At 34.7% G+C, this 25,934-nt stretch overlaps 1 protein-coding gene across 5 annotated transcripts in view; it reads left to right on the top strand.

Annotated features, from left to right (window-relative positions):
- The window catches only part of LOC130630551 (cellular tumor antigen p53-like), a 34,173-nt gene extending 15,363 nt beyond the window's left edge, over positions 1-18,810 (top strand). For 3 of the 5 annotated variants that reach the window (XM_057444083.1, XM_057444084.1, XM_057444082.1), the window contains 8 exons: positions 12,214-12,272; positions 13,748-13,803; positions 14,184-14,408; positions 14,610-14,919; positions 15,182-15,395; positions 16,145-16,340; positions 16,465-16,565; positions 17,351-18,810. In XM_057444083.1, the coding sequence (XP_057300066.1) occupies positions 12,214-12,272; positions 13,748-13,803; positions 14,184-14,408; positions 14,610-14,919; positions 15,182-15,395; positions 16,145-16,340; positions 16,465-16,565; positions 17,351-17,429 (1,240 nt within the window). In that variant the 3' untranslated portion in view covers positions 17,430-18,810. Of the gene's footprint in view, positions 1-6,210; positions 6,524-10,481; positions 11,315-12,213; positions 12,273-13,747; positions 13,804-14,183; positions 14,409-14,609; positions 14,920-15,181; positions 15,396-16,144; positions 16,341-16,464; positions 16,566-17,350 lie in introns of those variants that run through there. The other 2 variants (XM_057444086.1, XM_057444085.1) reach the window with 2 other exon arrangements.
- The last annotated feature ends 7,124 nt before the right edge of the window (positions 18,811-25,934 follow it).

Here is a 25,934-nt window from a genome sequence, read left to right as displayed (position 1 = left end):
AAAAGTATTACTAAATGAATTTAATAATGTGAAAAAGATTCATCTAAAGTGAGTTTCATTTCTCTCCAGCAGGTTTTTTGTCTTATGGTGAAATGCAAAAACATTCCTGGCAGCAAGTTTTGTAAACACAAAGGTAATATTGGTAGAAGCATTAAGTGGGTTTATGGTTTCATCCTTATGTTTTCTCTCCCTGTCTTCTCTTCCACACAGACAGCCAGTAGAACATCACTATGATATGGAAGAGTACAACGAAATAATAGTTTTTTCCAAATAGTTTTTTCAAATCTAGCTGTTAGTACAAGACTTAAAACTTATTTTTGTTTCAATGAAGTAATATATTTTCTATTTTTATATTTTCAAAAAGTCAATTATAAAAAACGTATGTAATAGATTTAAATTTTGGAATTAATCTTTCTTATTTGACTCGTAATTAGTTTGGGTAGTTAGAATCCAGGGGTAATTTAAATGACCCTGCACTTTTTGCACACGTCACCTTTTATGTTTCGATTATCAATGTTATGTCAATATTGTTAAAATGGCTAACTATTATTTGCGTTTCAGTATTGACAACATCTATTGTCGTCCTGTTGTCGGAGTAAATTGATTGTTTTGAACAGGGTAAATTATTTAATGTGTTTGGAATGTAAATAAAATAATAAAAAAAAATGTTAAAATTAGTACTAACTTTGTTGGTGTTTTTATCCTGTGCCACCTGTTGAAAATTAGATTTTCTTTTCTCCTGTTGCAACTAACGAGTTTTCTCAGAAAGTTTTGTTTTCTTCGCATAATCATACAAACACTACCTCTGTCCACCAGAAATGCTTTTTTAGAATGTTTTTAATGTTTTCTTTTTATTGTTCTGTGTATTGGCAACATAGGGTGAAAAGTTTCGTATTAAATAAACCGTTAGCGAGTAAATAATTCACGCACAGCTGTGCCAAAGTTTAAAGTCCAACAACTATGGACTGTTGAATACATTTTATTATACAGTTGAAGATCCTCTTTTTGTTAACCTTTTAATGAAAAGAGTTTTTTTAAGTAATTGCTGTTGAGTTCATGTAAATAATACACAAAATTCACTACTAGATATTTTCAAATTAGTGTTAACGAAGTTTTTGTTTTTTATGGATTAGAATTTGGAATCTTTTCAAGTATTTTCTTTTCTCTAGAATTTTTGACATCCAGTCTTTAAATTAGCGTTTTCAACAGGACGTTCTTGTGTTAGTATAACAAACGTTCAGATGTTATAAAATCAACGTGAATTTGCTTCTCTCTGACTTCTTGTAATAAGGGCTTGACGAGTAATGTACAAAATTGATTCATAGAAAACACATTAATTTTACAAGATGTTATTTTACGTTTATTTAATCTGATGTGATATACTTATGAGGTAAAAAACCCATTGCTTTTTAGTTTGGTAGCTTGTAGTTACAAATATTCTCTTTTTTAATATCTGCATTTCTCTGTCTATGCGCGGCAGAGTCGTGTCATGGAAACATGAAAATAGCAAATTCGATATATTTTTATCTACTTTGTTCCATCACGGCAATTCCCATGGATTTTTATTCAGCTGAAAGTTTTCTTTAATATGTTTGGGTGTATTTATGTACCTATGAGCCAGCATTGGGAATTATTTGAACGTCACTTTAGCCCTATTTATACTTGGGGGGGGGGGATAATTTTTTATTATAACTCTTCATGTCTGCTCCAAGCGGGCTAAAACTTGGTGACTTCTAATATTTTTCTATTTAGAAACTTATTTAAAATTTTTAACTAGAACCTTATTAAAGACTTCAAAACTCAAAAATATATTTTACTAAGACTTATATGTGTGGGTGATTTGTTTGTTTTTTATAACTTTGTTTGTAAGAATGTAGCTACAGAAGATAGATGCAGGAAATTAAAAATTATTATTCAATATTGCAGGTTGTATAACTTCTCATGTGGTAAAAATAGTTAATCTGTGGTCGAAGAATTTACACTCGTAATATTGCCATGCTTCTTTTTTGTTTTGTTTTTATATAACATATACAGTACAGTGAGGCACACCAAATTTTTCAAGATAATGTTTCTAACACACACTTGGTATTCTCATAAGCTACCTTCGACTGCTCCAAGCAATATATTACCCATGAATAATAATACATATTTGTAGAGATGAGTCATCAATGTTTACATAAGTTTAAAAAACGTATTTTTCTATTTGCACTTGTATTTCCTTGTAGGTTAAAAAAGATGGACCATATTAGGTGAAAGTGGGTTTGGAATTAACTTTTTTCAACTGTCTTTTTTTAAAAAGTTTCGCCGTTTTTCAATGCTTAAGTTTTTTTAAATGTATTTTCCGACTTCTATTTCTGTTGTTTACATTTTCTACCTACAGGAACAAAGTGCGCATATCCATTGCTTTCGACGCAAAATTAAAACATTAAATTGCTCGAGAAGTCCAATGCTGGTAGCATAAATTGTACCAGTACAGATGTAACCATAGGATACAATATATTTTGACTTTGAAGGTCGCAAGATTTTTTAATCAAATCAGTTTGATTTGAAGAAATTTGTAGCAGGTACCTATTGAATTATTTTCAAAATAATGAAATCCCTTTTTTGTTGTGCTTTCTTGCTTAAACACTATCAAAACAAAGTGCTAACATTTTGTGTCTTTCTTGTATATAATTGTGTGATAATTAGAATCGTTTTTTCGTTTTTTTTTCTTTCGTGTGTTTGTCCTTGGAAAAAATGATTATTAATGTTTGCCAAAAAAAAGGTTGTTAAAGTTTGCCAAAATGCTAGCTGCCCTTAAGTGTAAATTTTTGAGATTATCAAATTACAAGTGTTTTTTTAAAACCGTTAATATCATAAAACCTGAATTGTTTTTCATATATACGAGCAGGAGTGCTTGCCAAATTTTAACGTGAGTAAAATGTGTGGGCGTTGAATATCCCTGATTGTTTTAAGTGAGGTATATCAATGCATTATAGGTAGGTCAAATGAATAAGGAAGTGAGCTAGTCTATTATACTTTTTTTGTTTTAATGAAGTCATCTAGTCTATGATATTTTTATCGCTTCAAAAAAGTCAATTAGTAAACGATTTAATTGTGCCAATGTTTTTTGAAGAAAGACATTATCCGATGACATTATATTGAAGACGTTTTTTTGTGGTCTTTATAAGAATGTTTCAGCAAAAAGAAAAAGTTTCAGCAAAATCTATTCTACCAACTGAGAGATAAGATTAAGCTCCATACGCTGATATAGGAAATGTCCAGCAATTTTCAGAATAAAATTACGACAAGTTAACAAACCAGGGAATTTAGGGAAGATTAGAGGCTTATGAAAATTTGAGAGCCTGATCCTAAGAAATTGAGTAAATCCAGACATTTAATCACAACTTCTAGGCAAATTGGAAACATTCTTAAGTTTGTCATAATTTTTCTATGGATAATAAAGAGCTTTATAAATAGTTATGAGGCATTTTTTTTACAATCAGAGATAACTTAATATCTTGAGTAACAGGGAATTATAGGTAAAACTACAATTAACTACAAAATCTTGCTAAAAAATGTTTCTCGCTTATTGGTTAAAAAGGAATAGAATAAAAGAAGTGTGTACTTTGACAGGTCAGAAGTGAGACGTATTATGGTATATTAATACTGTTATGTGCCACTAGTGCAATTTGTTGACACACATGACAACAATTTTATATGGGTTTTTTATTTAATGCATTGTCAACTTTTTTTATTGCCACAACTTTGTTTATATTTGAAAAAAGGAACTGCATTTGTATACACAAACATGCTGACACTTATCTTTTCTTACTAAGTAGTCGATGGTTGGAATGTTGTGTATGTTTTATACTACGAAGGTTTTTCCCCTTTTTGCGTGCCAAGGACTAAATTAAACGTCACTTATGACTTGCTGTTTGTTTGTTATTTTGTTATTCTGTTTGTTTGTTTGTTTGTTTGTTTGTTTGTTTGTTTGTTTGTTTGTTTGTTTGTTTGTTTGTTTGTTTGTTTGTTTTCAGGTTGAGACTAGGCTAATTCTAAAAAATCAGGAAAATATTCACATTGCAAAGAATTTCAAAATAATTTGATGCAAAAAAAGCATTTATAGTACTTCTAAAAAAAAAAATATTCTAGTGTTTATAGCCTGGTAGTATGTTTATGGTTAATTTTGTGCCACTTTGGACCCTTCTTAGGCTTTTAGCTTGTATGTGTATGGAAAAAAGAAATATACAAAAAATTGATTTTTTGTCATCGGATATTATATGCCTTAATTAGTAGAGATACCTATTAAAGTTTTCACTATTGTGTTATGTGAATGCCAGATTTAAGAAAAGTTTGTTTTTAAACATGGTGTGATACAGTGTGCAGGAAAAGACATGTTAGGATAACGTTCTGAAGTTTTGCCAGCTCTGTATGTTATACTAACGAGATTAATGTAGTGAATTTATAAATGTAGGTTTGTTTTCATGTCAGTGTTGTTGTTGTGTTGTTTTGTTGTTGTTGTTGTTGTTGTTTGTATAATAAGGTTTTGAAGATAGTAACCGTTATAGTCATTTTCTTCTGATGTTTGATGTGTTTTATTTTTTATTTTTTATATTCATTATATCGTTATTACCAGACCTTCGTAAATTAGTGTGTTCAGTGCGACGAACGTGCACCCGACGTCAATGTCACAGTCAATAGCGTACACGAAATAACGTGCAGTGCCTCTAATATAGCAACCTAGGAACATTAATCTTAATCCACGAAGGCCTTACGTGATTTGGAGACGTAAGGGCGAACAAACGCGATTGCATATCTCAAAAAGAAGTTGTTGCGTAAGTTGTACGCTCTTTATCCGTCATGTTGGCACGACGACGAGTTTACGTGCACGGACGTGCCGTCAAAATATATAGCGCGGACGAAACCTCGCGTATATAAAATCTTAATTACAGAAGGCTTATTGTTAAGTAGGCTACACAAGTTTCATTTTTGCTGTTGTACTTAATTAGTCTGTACTATAGAACAGTCAAGTGAGAGTCATAGCTACCTAGTCACGAATTCTTGTTACTGTTATAACAACATGCAAACCGAAATTATGGAAAGATCTTTGAGCAAATGATGAAGAATTTTTTAAACAATGAAAGTTTAACCATAACGAGTTATAATAACTGGCTAAAAAATTGGCGTTGTTTTTCGGTTTTGTTGTTTCTCTCTTCATGTGATGCTTGATTTGTTTCAAACTTGCTCATGGTTGCATCAATTGTATTGGAAGAATGCCAACCAAAACAGGTGTTCATCTTCGTCCAAATTTACCAAACCTGTGCGAACTTATACCTGCATAATAACGCCCACCTTTTTTTAATATTCTATTTATAGACGTCTCCAACCTGAATATAAATTCACTTTTGACTACAGCCTGACTGTACATGTTTCGAGTGAGTGTGTTTTGGCTGTCACCTTTATTGAGTCCCTATTCACATTTACACACAGCATTTGAAAAATTGTGTTCTTGATATAATGTTGATTTTTCTTTCACCTGTGAGTGTATTTCATTGTAATCAGTAAAATTGATTTTTATGGATGCATATAACCCATCCTGTCGATGTCTATGTTTCAGTACATTCGTATGGCTACCCAAGGTGCCCAAATGATTAATAGGTGCCCAAATAATAAATAGGTGCCCAAATAATAAATAGGTGCCCAAATAATAAATAGGTGAAAAAATTAAATTAAAATTAGAAAATTTGGTGCCTAATGAGTGGGTATCTAAACAATTCCGAGGTTCCCAAATAAAAACATATGTTTTGTACTTATTCACGCTTAAAATTAAAAAACGCGGGAAATTCTTAATTCATGAAGATTTAGATTCTTAAATTATCATTTACCAATATAGCTACAATTATACAGTTCCTTGGTTATGTCTCAGGAAACTGTATAGGTTTTTGTATCTCTTATACTATTTTCTCGAATTTTACACTAAAGAATGTTTATTTTTTAACCATGGCCACACTAGATAAACATTTATTTGTGTATTTAATTTTCGAATGTGTAAACACGGCTAACGGTCTTTATTTTATTTTACTTGTTCAGCATTTTTTATAAAAAAAGATATCAGTGCGCGAACAAACAATAATAATAATATAAAATTTGATGCTTATTTTCACTTAGACAACACGAACAGGGCTTTATGCTGTAAACCTATTTTTAGAGCAAACACTGTAATTGGCAGCCGCTCTTTTAAAATGCTGAATCTGTTCAAATGACGTCACAAACCATGATGTGTGTTGTCAATCAATCAATAAATAAATACATGTAAACAATTATAAATAACACACGCCGCAAACATTCTTGCAGTTATAAATCGCGAGTCTGAACATCTTGTGAAGACCTGGACAAGAGATACGTTATAAAGTTTTTACATTGCATTTTACGCAAAATAATTTGTTGGTTTTTTTTATACAAGTTTTATTGTATACTATAGCACGTATATAAAGTTTAATATTATTTAAACTGAAAGAAACGTGATGCTGTTTCACGAAAGGTATGTTTCTTTAATTTCTTTGTGAGTTGTACTTAATATTAATATCTATTAATGATGTTGCTTAATTATAACGTGTTTTGTAAACACGTTATGATCACATAGGTATGGATGTGAATGTTAGTTGAATCAGGAGGTGGTTGTACTTACGGTGACTTCGCCACAGTTGGCGTTTATCTATTTTGGTTTTTTGGTTTTTAAATACATTAAAAGATTAATACTGTGATTATTTTTATTGATATCTTATATTTATTTAAATTTTTTTTTATATATTTGCACATTGATTTGTTTTCGACTTGCTGTTAATTATTTAAAGCAGCTACGAAACGAGGTGTTAGTTTTTGAATTTCTTGACTTACATAAAATTCCCTTGATGCGATAAAACGCTAGTTAGTTTAGTTGTTTGATTAATTAATTTTTTGCCGATAAGGAGAGTGTCGGAAGTCTTCGTTTCTCTCTTTTAAGTCTTGAACACTAATGAGAGATGCATCTAAAAGTATCATACGGTCAGTTGTTTTAATTTTTTGTGTATAAATGAATTTTTTGTGTATAAATGATTTTTTTTGTATAAATGAATTTTTTTTGTATATTAGTAAACTTTAGATCAACTCTTAAGGAAAACGTGATTTAAAGCAAATAGTTAATAATCTCTAAAAAGATAATTAATGTATGTTTTTTACTTTTCTTCTTCTTCATCTTCTTTTTATGTTCTATTTTGTTCCAATTTTCCAATAATTTAACATTGCCACGAACTGTTGCGTTGATGCAAACAAAGCCTGGAAACATCCATATTTACAGTTAGCATGATGACGTCAACATACATATCACACCAGTTTAATTATCTTTGTTAACCTATGGTGGGCAATCCCGGGCAGGTATAGGTCGACACGAGCTGTTCATTACAAACAATTTTAAACAAAGTTCATAAAAAGTTTTGTTCAGAAATTTTCAAACACGTTCCGATGTGAACCAAATTTGTAACCAACAAAATATTTTACGGCTTAACTCTCACCTCAGGCGTGCTTTCATTAGATTGTAATCTGATAACGGGAAAACAGCTGGGTATGATGAAATGTTGCGTCATAATTTTGTATTTATTATCTCATCACTTATGAAAATTAGCGTATGTTATTTGTTTGTTTTTCAAAGAGGACTGGGGCGCAAGTTGATAGAAGAGTCACGTGACCATTTTTTATATTTCTGTATTCAAGGGTTATGTCGTTATAATTTTTTGTCTTTATGCTTGAGATAAAATTTATTTGAACCAAAAAAAATCTTTCAGCGACATTTAAACGAAAAAGACTTCATAAAACGCGTGAATACAAAAAACTGCGTTAAGTAAATGCACCTGTAATTTGTTGCCCGCAAGGGTAGACCTGCAAAATTTTAATCTAGAATTTAAATGCATACTCCAGGTCCCTACGTTGATGAAAAAAAAAATCACGTTATCCATGGAGTAATGAAGTATTTGTTTACAGAATCATTTTCCATTCTTCCGAAAATTAATGTTTTTATTGTGTCATTGTTTTTTTCATCATTACTGAGTTAAGTATTTCTCCAATTGCTAGAAAATTATTTTATTGACGTCGAGATTGACGAAGGGTAAGCAGGTTTTCTATTTCTTGAAAATTAAAAATCTTTTCTCTGTGGTGTCTGTTATGTATTCTCAAATAGCGAATTAACCGGAATAGAAGTTTAAAGGCCAACTTGATTGCAATTGAAACAGCAATATATATTGTACGTGGTGTCGTTAGATTACATTTTTATCGATAAAGAAAACTACTATATTTTTAGCAGCTTTTTTTTAACAAATCCAACTTGAAACATTTTTTACCATATCTTTTAAATCTTTGGGTACGAATTTAATTTTGAAAAATTCTGATGATCTGTTACATGAAGGTTTTAGGAAATGAATAAATGAGGTCTTGAGATTTAAAATACTACGTAACAAGAGGGGTGGGTTGGTGGGTGGTACAAGATTTGTTACGATGCGTTACAAGAGGTGGGAGATTTTAAAAAATGGCGAATTTAGGTGTTACGTAATTGTTAAATGCCCCCCTAGTGCAATCTGTCGCTGGGAACACGCTGATATGAAATTTGTTAAAGCAACCGTTTGAAGTTGGATGCAAGCAGTGAGAAATTGTTCGGCGTTAAGATACGAAATACTCCGACAAACAGAACATGGCGTCCACGATGATACCTTGCAAGAGGTGTCTGGAAGCGGTGATTATCAATTTTCAATGTTTTTCAAACAATAGTTTGAGCCCTTTTTCATTATTTCTTTAAAAAAAACCATATTTTTCCGGTTTAGCCTGGATATTTGTTAGCTGTTAGCTGTTAAAGAAGATTTCCATCAAATTTATAGCGACTCCCCTGTTTTATACCAAAACGCTTATCTGCAACAACCTACCACTTTTGATTTCTTTTGATTTCACAAGTGAACTGTTGTAACTACCTATAATAATGTCAACTCATATCATATTTTATCATGTTTCTTATAAAAAACGCATCTTTTCACCAAAAATTGTATAACGGGTTTTGGAAGAATGGCTTCTTTCAATATCATGGTATGGTTGTTGATTATGTTGACACGGTTGATCGGTTCTATAGTTTCAAACAATAAAATGGTGTCCGAATTCAATATGTTGGCAGTGCTCAAACTTGTTGATGTCACGTAATTCGCCTTTCGACAAAATTTCCAATATCAATCTTAACTATAATCATTTTGAGCTTACTTTCAATGTTTTAAAAATTCCAAAATGTCGCCTACCTTCGTCAAAGCAAACAGTTGTGTCGAAGACGATTTTGTTTGTTGTAACAATGTCAGAATAACAAAATAACTACATGTTTAGTTATCCTTGTAAAAAACTTTGTGAGGAAAAAAAATTTAGCGTATTTTGACAAAATTCGCCAAACGCCGCCAAATTTTCTCCACATCGAAATTTTCCCCTTTTAATCTACTTTTTTTTGTCCATTACTCAAAATGATGGCCTAATGAGATTAAACGGGAACTAACACTTTTGTCCATCTGCTTTTGGTTTGTTAATTTTCTTTTTAAAATTATATTTCTATTGACGGCGAATTCGTAGTGGAAAATGACAAGTATATGAGGGAAATTTGAAATACATTTATTAACTTCACTTTCGAAACTATCAGATGAGACTGCATTTTTTTTTTGATTCGTGTTCTTTCGATTTTTTTTCTAAAAACCTATTTCCAAGAACGTTTGCTGTTTATTGATATTCTGAAAATAATATTTGTGAGAAGCTAGAAAAAAGCGGACTTTTTTTCTTCTGATGTATCACCGACAGTTTGATTTCTGAAAGTTGAAACGTGAGATAATATTTGTGGTCGGTTTACATCGAGTAGGTATTTACGCAGAAATGCTGAAAGCCTTTATAATCACGTGCTTATCATATGTCAATATTAGCAGGGAAAATACCTGGCCATGAGATTCTACCCAATCCTTTATGTCTTAGTGATACCTTTAAAAAGAATTTCTCAAACAATCAATGTTAGCATTGTTTTAACTTAACTGCATTTTTTCAAGGTATTTTTATAAAATCATTTTGTTTACAAACTTGAGAGGTTGTACCACTTGCAAGTCTGATGCTCCACCCTTTTTGGTTATCATGCATCGTTTTTTGCTTCCTTGATTCATAACTAGTTCCTCCCTCTTTTTTTAGTTGTTTTTTGATGGAGTTTTTTTATAATTTCGCCCCAATCTTTGTTTTTGTTGTTGCTGGTGGCGCTGTTTTTCACGTTGTTATTGGTATGGCGTTCTCCTTGTCTTGGTTACTGGTATTTTTTGTCGTTTCTGTGGTCGATATTATTGTCATTTTTGTCGTCCTGGTTACTGGAACTTGTCGGCTTCATTGTCTTGGTTACTGGCATTTTTTGTCGTTTATGCTTTTCTTTGTTGTTGTCGCGGAGCACTGTGTAACTTCCTTCGTTCACCATACACACTACGTGATACATATTTAAATTTTTACAAAGTTTTTTAAAACAACCTTTTTGTACATAATTATGCGTCTTGCGGTTTTCAAAAAAATAACAATCTCGACGACGGCGACTATTTTAATCAAGAAAAGGTCTGACGAGTTGATGTCGGAATACTCTAATTAACTTAGTGTTAAAAATAATTTGACGTCGGTTTTGCTCAAATTAAAGCTCTTCTGTTTTTATGGCGTATTATTCACCCAATACCTCCAAAAATTACTGACAAGGTCCTGGTTAAGCGTTTTTCTATTTTAATCCTGTTTTATAGGAATTGGGAAACCCCAAATGCTTAACCAAACAAAGGTTTAGAAAGTCGACCTTATCGTTATGCTGAAGCCTTTTTTTTTACCTGAAAGAATTTCTAGTATTTTTTCATGACTTGTAACGGGACCCATTGTTTACTGTTCATCCGCTATGTTGATATAACCTCGCCTTTGTTACTGTTTATTTAAAAGCGATACCACAAAGCCACGTATTTGATTTGTTAATCTTACAACTCGTGTTTTCCCATGTTCTCAAAGGGTCAGTAAAAAATTCCCTATTTCAATACACCATACCGCGTGAAATTGTTGAACTTCTTAGAGACTGTTAATGTCTCCGCGGTTAAGTATGGTATTGTTTACACAAGCAGGAATTTCTTTATACTCTGTTTACATTGTAAAGTATACTTTCGTACTTTAAAAAGATCTGCTGTAGTCGATGTGATATCATTAGTTGGAAAGGTTTAATTAGCTAAAGGTGTATGAGTAAAAATATTTTACCGATCGATTTGTTTCCAGAGATGGGTATAAAGGGGTAAGTAGATTACGTATATGAGAAGTAGGTTTTTCTATAAGTAGCTTATTTTCTTTAACGGGAAAGTTTTATAAAGTATGCCTACTGTGTTCTTTCACCAAAAACAATTATATCGCGCTGTGGCGTTGGTCCTCACTGAATCTCTTTTATTTTCTCATGCATCTGATTTTACAAACGTTTTGAAACAATTTACTAGCCTGGGTTAAGACACACAAACGAAGGTATTGTTAAGAAGTAATGTAGGTTCCGAATGATCCCTTATTTCAAATTCCGTCTTTTTTATTTTTTTTATTTTTTTTTTGTTCTATTCCAATTTTTTGTTGCGTCATCCAGTTTGTTTTCCTTTTGTTATCTGAAGAAAAGGGGGAAAACCATTTTAAAATACGCACAAAGAAAATAATGGACTTTACCCTTTTTAAAATGTTTGCAGTGTTTATTAAGAGTTATTTTTTGCTTCAAATTTCACATATTGCAGTTTTTATATCGAGAATATATTATAAATAAATGAAGGAACGAGTGAATGAATGGGTGAATGAATTATAGAATGGATGAAGTAATAGATTAAATGAACGACTGAGGGAACGAGTTTGTTTTGTGATACTTTTGCTTACCTTATGCATTCACATGATCACAAAAATGAAATAAGAAAGATGATGGAAAGTTTGCGTCGGTGTTTCTGTTGTTTGTTTGCATAGTAACGCTTTACTGCGCATGCGTGTAACTATTGTGTGTACGCCTCATGAGTAATGACTGCGTGATTCATCTTGATGATATACCAGATACTAATGTCTGGCTGGTTCTCCTTCAATAGGTGTCATATAGTGTATCTTCTATGAAGACCCTGGATGTCATATTGTGTATCTTGTATGAAGACGTTAATAGTTATTTATTTTTTTCAGAATGAACATGAACGAGCCTCCTCCACAATTCTTGCAGCAACTTATCTCCCATACTACTGGTAAGACTATCTTTTTAACTCTGCAATATTTAACTTTGTACCCAGTCCTTTTTGACATGATTTTCTTATAACCGTAATTTAGAAGCAGTTGTAGGTATCAAGTTTTTTTAATCTCGCTTCACTTTAGACAAGGAAAGAAAAAGTAAAACTGTGACGTTATTTATCGATATTAATTATCGAGATTAATTATCGAAATTAATTATCGCGAAGATTAATTATCGCGAAGAATAATTTTCGCGAAACAATGTTTTAATAGCTCTATTGGAGATATATGTATGTCACAAGAAAACGATTAGAATAGCGAAACTTTTTTCTTTGCAAATATTTTTTAGTTATGACTAGTACTTACTGTCATTTCTTTTATGCCGTTCCCAGACTAATTGAAAATGACGAATGTTTCGCGAATATTAATCTTGCAAATAATCAATCTCGTAGAAGGAATTTACGGGACGTTAATTCGTTAATAACAACCTAGGCAATGGGTGTAGGCAGATGCTTATCCAGTACGGCATCCCCTGCATCAGCTGGCATGCCATCTGTAATTCTGTCTTGCCCGAATTTTTTATTTACTTTACTTTGTTGACTTCCTGATCTAAACATTTGATAAAAGTAAAAAAAAATGCGTAAAGTAAACGCGCGTGTGTCTGGAATGTCCTAATGTCATACTTAAGTCAATTTAACGTATGTGGTGGAGTGTACTTTCACTCTCCTAGTTTTAGCGACTAAAGAATTTATTCGCTCACCTGAATTGTGAAAGGTGAAAAATATTGAATTGTTCCAGTCTATTAGCTAGAAACGCATACCTCCCACTAAAACTCCTCCACGGTTGATAATTTTTGTGCTAGTAGTGGTATCATTAACGACGTAGTGCATCAAGTCTTTTTTCAAGGAGGAGCACGCTTAGAGAATTCGTCATCATCATCAGGCATCTTTCCTAAGCACTTTCGTTTTTTTTCTATTTTTTATGTTTTACGACAGAGTTCAAAAATGTCACGAGAAGAAAAATTCTATTAAATTTGTTTGCATTTGAAAGTAAATATTTTTTCGTTTCTGAATAGAAAAGCTTTTGCGTGCAAAATATTTCAGTTCACACAAAATTGACCCCAGAATACTGTTCAGGAATATAAAGGTTAACAATGATATAACTTGCTGGAAAATCGAGCCAAACTTACTGGTTGGGATAATCGAGTTAAATTGACTGGTTAGAATAATTGAGTTAATCTGACTGGTTAGACTAATCAAGTCATACTGATTGGTCAAAATAATTTAGTCAAACTGACTTATTAGAATGATCAAATCAAACTGACTTGAAATAATCGAGTCAAATTGAGTGGTTAGAATAATTGAGTCAAACTAACTAGTTTACCTAGACGCGAAATTAGTCAACTTTTTTGTTTTGTATCTGTTTGACATCAAAGGCTTCATGTTCACTATCTTCACTTTAGGTAAACACAATTCAAATATTTCCTTTATAGATAATGTTCCTTTGACTTTGAAATCAGAGGAGGAGAGCGACTATGCTCACGGCACGGTAAGTGTGTGTGGTCCTTTTGTTTACTTTGCAGAACGGTTTTTAGCTGTTCAGATATACTCTTCTTAAAAAAGCAGCGTGCTGTAGTGTTTGTATTTTACATAACGACTTTTGAGCGGTAAAATAATGACATTTTTATAAAAAAGACTCTCTACTTAAGAATATAGTTCATAAAATATATTCAAGCAAAGCTGCAAATTTAAGAACTGGTTAAGAAAAATAACAGGATTCATACCTCACGAAACGCATGATTTTTTATTGTTTAAATCTTTCTCACCAATAACAAAAAACATCTCTAAAAGAAGAGAAAAAAAATACAATGAAAAAAAATTATTCACGTGAAGCAAACCTTTGATGAGATAACCTTTCTTCTGTTTCAGATGTCTTTTCTAAACAGTGACTGCAGTTATTTTGCACAGCAAAATTCACCCGAACAATTCTCCACTCTACACTCTCCACCACACTTTTCAAATGCAACCAATCCGTTCAACGTAGTCACGTGCTCACCGCAGTCTAATCAAAGCATGTCGAATGCTGTCCACTCACTATCACCTATGAATACTCGGCCGAACATGAATAACTTTGCCCAACCAAGGATGTGCTTGGTAATTAAATTTGTTTTTGTTTTTTTTGTGTGCCGTAAAAATTGCATATCTGTGTGATAATTCACTGCTACAACCGTGTTGGGTTGCCAATCAAAATTTTATTTGATCATAACGCATTTTGCTTTTCAAATTTAATTCAATGGCCAACCCGGCATAGCGATTGTAAGAAATTTAGTGTACACCCGATCATGTTATTTTTAGAACAACGCTATGCTTCACGGCAGCCCTGTTGAACAGCTTCCCGATACGACAAAGTTTCCCGGTGTGTACGACTTCAAGCTGTCGTTGGGACCTCACACGGAGAGTGCTACCAAGTCAGCCGATTATACGTATTCACCGTCCCTGGAGAAACTCTATGTTCAACGTGGAGCGCACTGTCCGTTTAAATTCAAAACAACATCCAGACCCCCGCCTAACTCCTACGTGAACATATTGGCGGTGTTTAAAGGGAATCATGTGTTAAGCGAACCTGTCAGAAGGTGTTCTAATCATGCTGAAGGAGATGACGAAGGTTCGAGGGTCTTTTCTTCTGCAGCCTAAATTTTTAGCTTCAGCTCGAATGATACTGTTCCAAAGAGTCGTGAATTTGAATGAATCCTACAATGTCTTCGTAGGGTCGTACAGTGTCAAGGATACTTCAGTGTGCGGATAAGTCCTTGAAAGTTTTGAAATTCCACTTCAACCAGCAAGCTGTGACGCCATTTTTTATGTTTGTTGTGTGATGATGTTTTGCCGATTGTTGACAGGCATAGTATACTTCTTTTTTTATTCAGGGAATCCTCGCTATCACTTTATCCGTGCAAACACACGACAAGCACAATACGACACGTCGGAAAGTGGTCGGCTTTTTTTGACGATACCTTACACAGGTCCTCCAGCTGGTGCTGAGTTTCAGACAGAACTTCTATCTTTCATGTGTTTCAATTCATGTGGTCACAGCAGTCACTCAAAGCGAAGAATTGACGTCATTTTTACTTTGGAAAATAAGTAAGTTTCCCTTGTTTTCCTCTGAGTTTATTGTCAGCTAAACAACATTCTTTGAGACTGGACATAGCTTTGTGGCAGCTCATATTTTTTTAGATTTTTTCGCTCTAAAAGTTTAATATCTAGCTTTTTAATTCAAGCGTTATTTCGAATATTTTATACAACATTTGTAATTATTTTTCGAACATCCTTATTTGCATTGTATGAATTTGTAGTGGAACAAAAAGTAAAGAAAGAAATGAAATTGGCTTGATCGGAATGTGACGAGGCATCACATTCGGTTTAGGAATAACAAGGACTTCTTTACTTCGACAGTGGAATCCTTAAAATAAATAGGTAATATTTCATACAACTTCTTCGCATAAAACATGCGTGCAAAAAAAGTTTTTGTTTTATATTTTCAAAGTTGACGAAGATATGTCACCGTTCTCTCCATCACTCCATATGTATATTACACATTTTTTAAATCTTTTAGGAAACTTTTTTTATCGCAACTCCGCTAATTAGCCAGTGCTAATCTCGCTATGTATAATAATTGCGGGTAATTTTCAAATCGCTACAACGTTGGTTTGTCGATGTATAAATGTAAAGACCTGAAAACTTCCTAAGCATCTAGATTTTTACCTTCTTCTCTTATCTCAACCCTTACCAAAGTCGTAGTCGTAAATAAAAGACACAAAGTGGCCAAATGAAATCCTTCATCCTTGGACTGAAATAGAGCTAAGTATATGGTGTTTTATGTGCTTTTCTAGTGGACAGGTACTTGGTCGTCAAGTGATTGAAGTGCGAGTGTGTGCGTGTCCAGGACGTGACCGAAATAATGAGGAAGCGGCCAGCCCAAGAAACGGGGCTAGATCTATAAGAAGAGCTTCTTACGTCGGACCTGGTCGTGGTGGAAAACGACGAAAGGTTAGCAGTACTGCTGGAGATGAAGAATATGTCATTAAGGTGATTTGTTATTGTTTTCGTCGTTGTTGTTGTTGTTGTTGTTGTTGTTGTTGTTGTTGTTTATTGTGTTTATTTTTGTTATTTGTATTTGTTTTTATTTGTGTTTTTTTTTTAAATCTTTTAGACAAACAATCACGCTTACTACCAAGTTCTTTCGCAACTTTTGCACTCACTCGAATCTCAATTACCACAGCTTCCAGATGTAGCCGCTCTACGAAATACTTCGTAAGATTTTTTTATTATTTTTTTAGTGAGTAAGGTCACGCCATGACGGCCAAGAAAATTTCTAACAAAATCTTGACAAGTAGGACCCGACTATTTTTACAATCTTGATTGCGAAGATAGTATTGCTTTCCAACTCCTAACTAACTACCTCCAAAATGGGTGATTATTTCTACGTGATTAGAAAACCTGCCTTCGGGGGATTCAAACCCACGACTTCTGTGGTTCACGTTATGACGCTTTAGCCAACTGAGCCATTACGCTTTGAGTAAAAAGGTTAAACTCGACGGATTTTATATTAAACATTTGTAAAACCGGTTTGACAGTTGACAAATTATGCCACTGAACGCAAAATGATTTATTGATGCGAAATAGAAAAGCATCTTTTTGTTGTTACCATAAACGGCAACACGGTATAATGGTGTCTTCCAATAAAAATAGTGTCGTGTTATCATATTGGCGCCGCTGCATTAACACATTGAGCAATTCTTAGCGTTTCAAGAAACTTTCAGCTTTGTAAACATTCTCTGCTGTGTCAACATCCAAAGAAATTAGATAGCCTTGAGTTTTTTTGTACAAGAAAAAAATAGAAAAAGTTACGAAAATTAGTTGAATAAAATTAAGCATTAAGCAACTTTTAGATCTAAATATTGACTGAAAAAATTAGCAACCTGAGACCTAACCAAAATCCTAAATTACTGGTAAAAAAAATCGTGCACCTGAGAAGGAAATAAACCGTGATTAAAAAGCACAAGCCAGGTTTAACTGTTTATTTTATCTATTTTCAGTCCACTTTCTACAGAGTCAAGTCCTGGAAACGTCTTCAAACCTCTTCAAGAAGAGGATAGCGCTGAAGATGAAACATGAAGCGAAGTCGTACGGATGAATGGATGAATTAATTTGGGTCCTAAGGACCTCCCTGTTAATAAATATTTTGTTTTATACCTCTTAAAGAGGCTTTTTAAATATTTTTGTCGTTTTGAATATTTAAATTTACATATTTGTGTTTGTTTGTTTGTTTGTTTTGTTTTGTTTTGTTTTGTTTTTTTAAAATTGTTAGCTTACTCAGGAAGCAAATCTTTACTTCGGGGGGTACATTAGTGCAAATTATATCTCCTGTTTTGTTTTTAAATAATCGTATTCTGTGCATTCTTATCTATACAGTAATAAAAATCATCTTTCTGAAGTGGCTGTGCGTCTCCAGCAACCATACCGTAATCTTCAAACAAGTGTTTAACCCCGTAAATAGATGCACAAGGGACAAAAAAATTCAGCTTGGGCGTTTATTTGAAATATATGGCGTTATTGGGTGGCAAAAATATAATCTTTGTGTGTTTAAAAGCACGAGGCAAGAAACATCACGTTCCTGTGTAATAAAATACATCGCGCATGCGTAATAAGGCTCCCTGTTTTCGTTTCATTGTACATGCATTTATAAACATCTATATATATTTCACAACTTCTTTTCATGTTGTGTTTTCTTCATATTACTGGAGACATTTTTTAACTTCATAATAAACATTTTAATTGGTTGTATGACAAGTCAAATGTTTTCAGCAACCTCGACCCGCTGAAAGGAGTCTCGGGTTGAAGTGGCTATCTTCTCTAATTTTTTCTGTTTTATATTTTCTAGGTATTTTTTGTAGAGCTATATATATCTAACCAAATTACTTAAACCTTTTCATATCTGGCTTGGTATTATTCTTTTGACCAATCACGTCTCTTTTCTGGGAATCCATAGAAGGTTCAGAGCCAAAATATTGTAGCTATCGAAACAAGTTACTTGAAAGTCTGTTGATCGAGACAAAACCCTTGAAAATTTGATGATCAAGACAAAACCCTTAAAGGCCTGTTGATCGGGCTAAGGAAATTTTGTGTTTTAATCTAATAAATGAATTTTAAAATCTTATTCCCAGACCTCTTCATTTATAGCAAAATGTATGTTTGTGAGGAACTGGGAATGAGGTTTATTAGATTGTGATAATGTATTTTAATTGATTAAAAACGAAAACTTAATTTTATTTGCAGCTCCTATACCTAGTTTTGTCATAAGTTTAAAAAGATTGAATGCAAGGTTGCTGTTATGTGTATATATTAATGCGAAGTACGAAAATACCAACTTCTAGCGCATTCCTCTTTTATAAATTGTCATCAGTTGAATGTGCGCGAAGTTGTACAAATCTTAAATTATGGAAAATAGTATTTTAAATATATTTTTAAACTTTGTTATACAAATCTCTGAAACAAATAGTTGTTTTTGTTTTTCGAAGTAAATCGTCTAAAAGAACGATTTACACGCCTGTTTTCTTTCTCAACGTGACGACGTCGTTTTATTGACACGTCCATTATCCAGTTCGGAAGTCACGTGGTATTTTTTCGGTTGAGACACGGACTGGGAAAGCTTTAATCGAACAAAACTGCAAATATCTGAATCTAAAACAATCAAATCAACGAACACTAACCTAACGCTACAATATATCATTTTAAGGCAATCAGAATACTTGAAAAATTTTGCCCAGTTGAGATGGGCCCTTATGAATTCTCATGTGATCGTTGTTTTGTTACTATGAGTTGTCCGAACATCGTTAAAGTCTTAACTCAACTGGATACATTACTAGCCAGAACCTGGGCTCTAGGTTTATAATTGTACTGTGTTGGGACAGACAACTAAATTTGATAAACAGGGTGTGACGTTGAATCTATTCTTACACTATATTACACCATATTTTCACTTTCCAGAATGACACTGTTTTTTACGTAAAGATCTGAACATTAAGTTGGTCATCTTCGAAGGATTTCAATTTCCGTCAGAGAGTTATTTTTAACTTCCACATGACTGCTAGTGTCAGATGACATTGACGAGACAGTTGTCTGCGAGTTTCACATAACATTCATTTTTACTATCTAAACACAACAAAATTTTGTTCGTTTGTTGTATTGTTGCATTCCAACCTTGTTTCCAGTACCCTGGTTATCTACATACTGTGACCGCCGTCTCGGAAAATATTGGAACACAAGTTTAAAATATTTTTATTGGAACATTGTGGTAGTTGACGAAAAAACAAAAAAGTACATCGGACATCAAAATTTCCCACCATGCATCGCTATATATTGGAAATATAAACATAATGAATGGCCCCAACCGCAAGCAACCATGTTGGATACATAGAGTATTGATATAATAATTGTATGGACATCATTAAATTCTAAGGTTGGGCGCTTATTTGCAGGCAGATCATGTTGGGGTTATTAGTACAGGTATTCAGTGTCACAAGCGGACTGTGTTAAATGTTTGCAAATCCAGACATACACATTTTTTATAAATTTTACCAGGGTGCTAAGTCATATCGCTACTCGTCAGGGTTTCGTTTGAATTTTCAAGGTTTTAAATAAAGATTTTTACTCTTAAAAATTATTTTTTGTGCACATAAAAAAACTAGCCAAATAGCCCATTTCATTAGTTTTAGCGAACTGGCCTTTACAAAATTAAAGGTGGTTAAAAATTTAATCTGATTGTCAGGGTTCTTAGGGCGATTTGTTCAAAGTCAGGATTTCAGGGACTGCTAGACACCCTGCATACGGAATATAAAATTGTTTGAAGTTTTCTGAAGGAATAAATAAAATACAAATAAATAAAAAGTTAACACATATCGCTAATATAATCTGACTAGCCGGGAGACCCGGCGTCGAAAAGCCGGGTTAAGCCACAAGTAACTGTTGTTGAACGCCTTGAGGAGCGCTTCAGAAGAACCGCAAACTGTGCAACTCGGTGAGGTGGAGCGCTTTAGTACGGGTATGCAGTATGTCGTAAATCAAGTGGAGGGCACACACCATTGCAGTGTTGCGACTGTAAGATATTTAAAAAAAAATAATTTCCCGCAACAAAAGCTGAATTAAAACAGTTTACAAACCGTTGTTACTCCGCCATAGCAAAAACAATCGGGCAATATTATTTTATTTTGCGGAATAAGTTTCCGTAAAAGTTCAAAACTTAATCATGACAGTGGGCCGAGAACGCATAATACCCTTTTCATAAAAAACTACTGCAATTTCAGTTGAACTTAAAACACAGGAAAAATCCAGTCGTTACCCCATAAAAAAACTAAAAAAACTCCATAATTAGAGTGCTCTAGTACAGGTCATCATCATCATCATCATCATTCTCGGCTTAACGTCCGTTTTCCATGCTAGCATGGGTTGGACGGGGTATATTAATGACCCTCTTCCAATCTGATCTAGACTGTGTTAGATCTAAACTCAACTTCCTCTCTATCAAGTCTGTCCTTATAACCTCCTGCCAAGTCTTTCTCGGTCTGCCTCTGGGCTTTGCCCCAGGAACTATCAAGTCTCTACACTTTCTTACCCAATTATCCTCCTCCATTCTTTCCAAGTGCCCCAGCCAATTCAATCTTCTTATCTGGATAACATCTTTAATTCTACAGAGACTTAGCCTGCTTCTTAGCTCATCTGAACTCTTTCTGTCTCTCAGACTGGCCTTACACATCCACCTAACCATTCTCATATCATTCCTTTCTAAACGGTCAAGATCTTCCTGCTTCACTGCCCATGTCTCACTACCGTACAACATAACACTTCTTACACAGGCCTCATACAACCTACCTTTTACCTCAATTGACAGGACTCTGCTAGTCAATAAAGGAAGTAACTCTCCAAACTTTTTCCAAGCAGAACCTATCCTGCAAGTAACACTTCTTCCAACACCCCCTTCACTGCCCAACATATCACCTAAGTAACAGAAGTTCTTGACTATCTCTAACGAGCCACTGTTGTACATCATTAAAGCTGGAAATACTTCATTCTCTATAATCTCACCTTTGCAACGCTTGCATACAAACTGTATGCCAGCTCTTAACCTTCCACTAATACTGCTGCACTTCTTATGTACCCAATGCTTGCAAGTCTGACAAAAAATTGAGTTACTACCAACCCCTTTCCTGCAAACTCCACAAGGCCACTTTCCAACTACAAGGTCACACTTGGCTGCAATGCTACTTATCATGACTTTAGACTTTGCTGTGTTTACCTTCAGCCCTTTCTCTTCTAGTCCTTTCTTCCACTTCTCAAACTTTTCAACTAATTCTTCCATCGACTCTGTTATGAGAACCAAATCATCTGCATACAATAACTCCCATGGGCAACCTGTTCTGAACTCCATCGACAGCGCTTCTAAGACTAGAATAAACAACAAAGGACTAAGTACAGAACCCTGATGTACACCAACATTTACACTAAATTCATCACTAAGTGAATCGTTAATCCTGACACGACTTCTAGCATTGCTGTACATAGACTGAACCATCGTAACTAGCCACTCATCCACACCTAATTTTCTCATAGCCCACCAAATAACTTTACGTGGCACTCTATCAAAAGCTTTCTCTAAATCTACAAAGGCAAAATAGAGATTCTTTCTCTTTCCTAAATACTTTTCCTGAAGCTGTCTGAGTAAAAATATTGCATCTGTAGTGCCACGCCCTGGAACAAAACCAAATTGCATCTTATCTATATCAATTCTTTCTCTAAGTAACTTATCAATCACTCTTTCAATAACTTTCATTACTTGATCAACCAACTTCAAACCTCTATAGTTACCCCTTTCTAATGCATCACCCTTGCCCTTGAAACAATTCACTATTACACTCGACTGCCACTCACTCGGAATAGCACCATCCTTTATAATCTGGTTAGCAAGACTTGTAATAAGCTCAACTCCAATATATCCAGATGCTTTTACCATCTCTGCAACAATACCTGATACTCCTGCAGACTTGCCAATCTTCATTTTCCTAATAGCCTCCACTACCCATTCTGTCTTGATCTGCATGGCTGGCCCTTCTACGACATCATCATCAGACAAATTATCCTCGTCCCAATCAAACTCAGTGTTAAGCAACCTCTGATAATGATTCTTCCAAGCTACCCTTTTCTCCTCCTCTGTGCTAGCCAAAACACCTTCATCATTACGTATACACTTCTCACCTACAATATCTTGATTAGTCTTCTTCATTTGCTTTGCTATCTTGAATACCTCATTGCGCTGGTCTTCCCTTCTTAACACATCTGCAAATCTGTTTCTCTCTGCTTCTGATTTTGCCTTATACACTGCTGTACGAGCCCGACGCTTAGCTTCTAAGTAAATATTTTTACTACCACCTGACTTCCACTCTTTCCAAAGTTTCCTCTTTTCCTTTATACACTGGTCAACCTCATTATTCCACCACCAGGTCTGTCTATGTCTAGCTGGTCCTTTCGTCCACCCACAGGTATCATCAGAAGCTTCTAGAAGACAATTCTTCAAGGTAGTCCAAGTACTTTCAACATTGTCACTATCACATTGACTATTGTAGGCTAACTGCTGAACTTTTGCACTAAATTGTCTTGCTACAATCTCTTCCTTCAGCTTCCAGACTTTTCGACGGGGCCTGTACTTTCTCTTGGCTTCTCTGACACTCTTCAAGATAATATCACAAACCAGCAACCTATGCTGGGAAACACACTCTTCCCCCGATATAACTTTCACGTCCTTCACCACTTTCTTGTCTGACTTTCTAACCAAAAAGTAATCTATCTGTGTCTTACAACCACCTGACTCATATGTTATCAGCCTACTCTGTCTCTTACTGAATGATGTGTTGCAAACCACCATGTCCGTTGCCATTCCAAACTCAAGCAATCTCTCCCCTTCCTTATTTCTGCTCCCAAATCCATAGCCTCCATGCACACCTCTATAACCTTCAGATGACTTCCCAACATGACCATTAAAGTCGCCGCCCACCATGACAAGTTCAGTGTCTCCAAACTTTGATGTGACTGCTATTAACTCATCATAAAACTTATCTTTATCTTCCTCACTGAGTCCACACTGTGGAGCATAAACTGACAGAAAAGTGACAATCCTATTACCTATCAAAAACTTTATCACTATAATACGACTATTAACACGCATATCATCTATTACTTTTTCTACCCACTTCTCTGCAACGAATATGCCAACTCCTCCATATCCATCACTATTACCAATCCAAAAAAGCTTATACCTTGCCCTCCTACCTTCCACAAATCTCACTGAAGCTCCTCTCCACCTAACTTCCTGAACACAACACATATCAACAGATCTACGTTCTATCATTTCAACTACTTCACCTGCTCTACCTCTCAGAGTACCAACATTTACACTAGCCATCCTCAACCTAGTGTTATCTACCTTGTGATGTGATAGCTGGGTAACGGTCTGACGATGCTCACATCTGACATCTGTCCTACCGTGCGCGACACCTTCACTCCTTAGAGTTCCAGCCCCGTTTACGCAGTTTGTCTGATTAACTATTCTTACGGCCATTAATAAAGAGTTTTGGCATTGTTTTACAGCTGGATGCCCTTCCTAGCGCCAACCGTTCACAGACCGGACTGGGTGTTTTTTAAAGTGACACCATCACTATGTGGCATTTCATGGGACTTCCACAATCGCCCCTTTAAACTAAGGTATGGTGGAGGACGTTCAACTCCTCTCTTGTCTCTTAAGGAGACCCTTCACCAGCAACAGGTTTACAACAGGTATGCAGAATATGTTGTGAATTGAGTAAAGCTCACACAACATTATAGTGTTTCGGTTGTAATGTACTTTTTAAAATATATGTATATATATATAACTTTACTGCAACTTTAACCGAAATAAAAACACAGTTTACAACCTGTTGTTACCCCGTCATAAGAAAAGAAAATAGTCAATATTATTTTATTTTGCGGAGTACGTTTCAGTAAACCTTAACAAATTAATCATGACACCGGACTGAGCACTTAGTACAGGTAAATGGTGTCACACATGCGTTATAACCATAATAGCCTTTTCCCCAAAAAACTTATCGCAACTTCAATTTAAATAAAAAACACACAAAACACCCTGTTGTTAACACCAGGTTGAATGTTTATTGCAGGTAAAAAAACTTTATCACAACGGATTAAATAAAAACACGGAAAAAGCCGGTCATTAACACCAGGCTGAGCACTTAACATGTAAATTGTGTCATACATGAGTAACAGGCGTAATAAAATTTTCCAAATAAAATTTATCACAACGGTTTAAATAAAAACACAGGAAACAGCCCGTCGTTAACACCAGGCTGAGCGCTTAACAGGTGAATCGTGTCATACATGAGCATAGGGGTAATACCATTTTCCAAAAATCCTTATCGCTTCGGTTTTAAAAGAAATCAGTGAACAGCCTGGCATTAACCCGGTTCAGTTTAAAAAATTACTCAGCAATTTTATTTTGCATAATAAATTTTTAAATCAGTAATAAAAGTGGCCGCTGCCAACTGCATTTAGCATAAGAATGGTTAAGAATTGTGGCGCCGTAGATTAGTGGTTATAGCTCTCGTACTCTGTGCGGGAGACCGGGTTCGATTCCTCTTGACGGCGATTCAACATGGGCGAGTGAATGTTACCATAGCCCCGGGTTAACCCAAGCCATGTGAGGGAAATTGGGAAGATGGCACACTGTGTGGGCCGTTGGATGTTGCCGAGAGTTGCCTAGTAGAGCGCGGGCCCTAATTGGGTCGGCGTCGCTCAAAATGAGCATTAAATACTCTAGGACTCTCCATCTAAGCCATGGCCCCTCCTGAAAATAATAGACAGGGTATATCCCTCAATATTTGTGAGGCTAGCCATGTAAAATATGCACATCTATCTATCTATCTGTTGCAGCCAAACTGCATTTGGCTACTTTCACTTGCAGCCAAACTGCATTTGGCTACTTTCACTTTTTAGCAGGATGTAGCTAAAAGAGGAGCTAGCTAGGTAGACCCAACTTCAACATAAAAATAAATAATAATATACCAAACTGAATAAAAACTTTAAAAGTATAGGAATAAATAAAGCTAGCTATAGCTAGCTGCCTCAAAATGTACGTTTTGTAGCTAGCCAAAAACTTAAAATTGGTTTGTTTAAGATTTATACGTAGCTAGAAAAAGTGATGAAATATTCACCTTAACATGTGAAAACAAACTAAATAATCCTATAGGATAAAAAGTACTCAGAAGAAATAAGGAGGATTGAAAGGAAACCTACAAACTTCACACCATCACTTCCAAACCAAAATGGCCTTCGTAGGGGTAGCATGTTTCCTCCCGTCGGCATGTTGAGGCCGCGAAGCACTTGGATTGGTCATTAGTGAAAATGGAGCCTCGTGATTGGTTTATTACAATGAGCGGCAAAGCAAGGCCGGTAAAAAAAGGGGTCTGCCGGGGATTCGAAATAAAGCCGCAGGGCCGCGGGGATTTTCGGCGGGTCTCGCTACTTGCTCCGCCATGTTGCGCAGAGACAGACAGACGGAATACGGCTATTATTATAGAG

The sequence above is a fragment of the Hydractinia symbiolongicarpus genome, chromosome 2 (assembly GCF_029227915.1).
Source record: "Hydractinia symbiolongicarpus strain clone_291-10 chromosome 2, HSymV2.1, whole genome shotgun sequence".
Classification (NCBI taxonomy): Eukaryota; Metazoa; Cnidaria; class Hydrozoa; order Anthoathecata; family Hydractiniidae; genus Hydractinia; species Hydractinia symbiolongicarpus.
The sequence above is the reverse complement of the archived record's forward strand: the minus strand, read 5'-3'. Positions and strand labels throughout refer to the sequence as shown.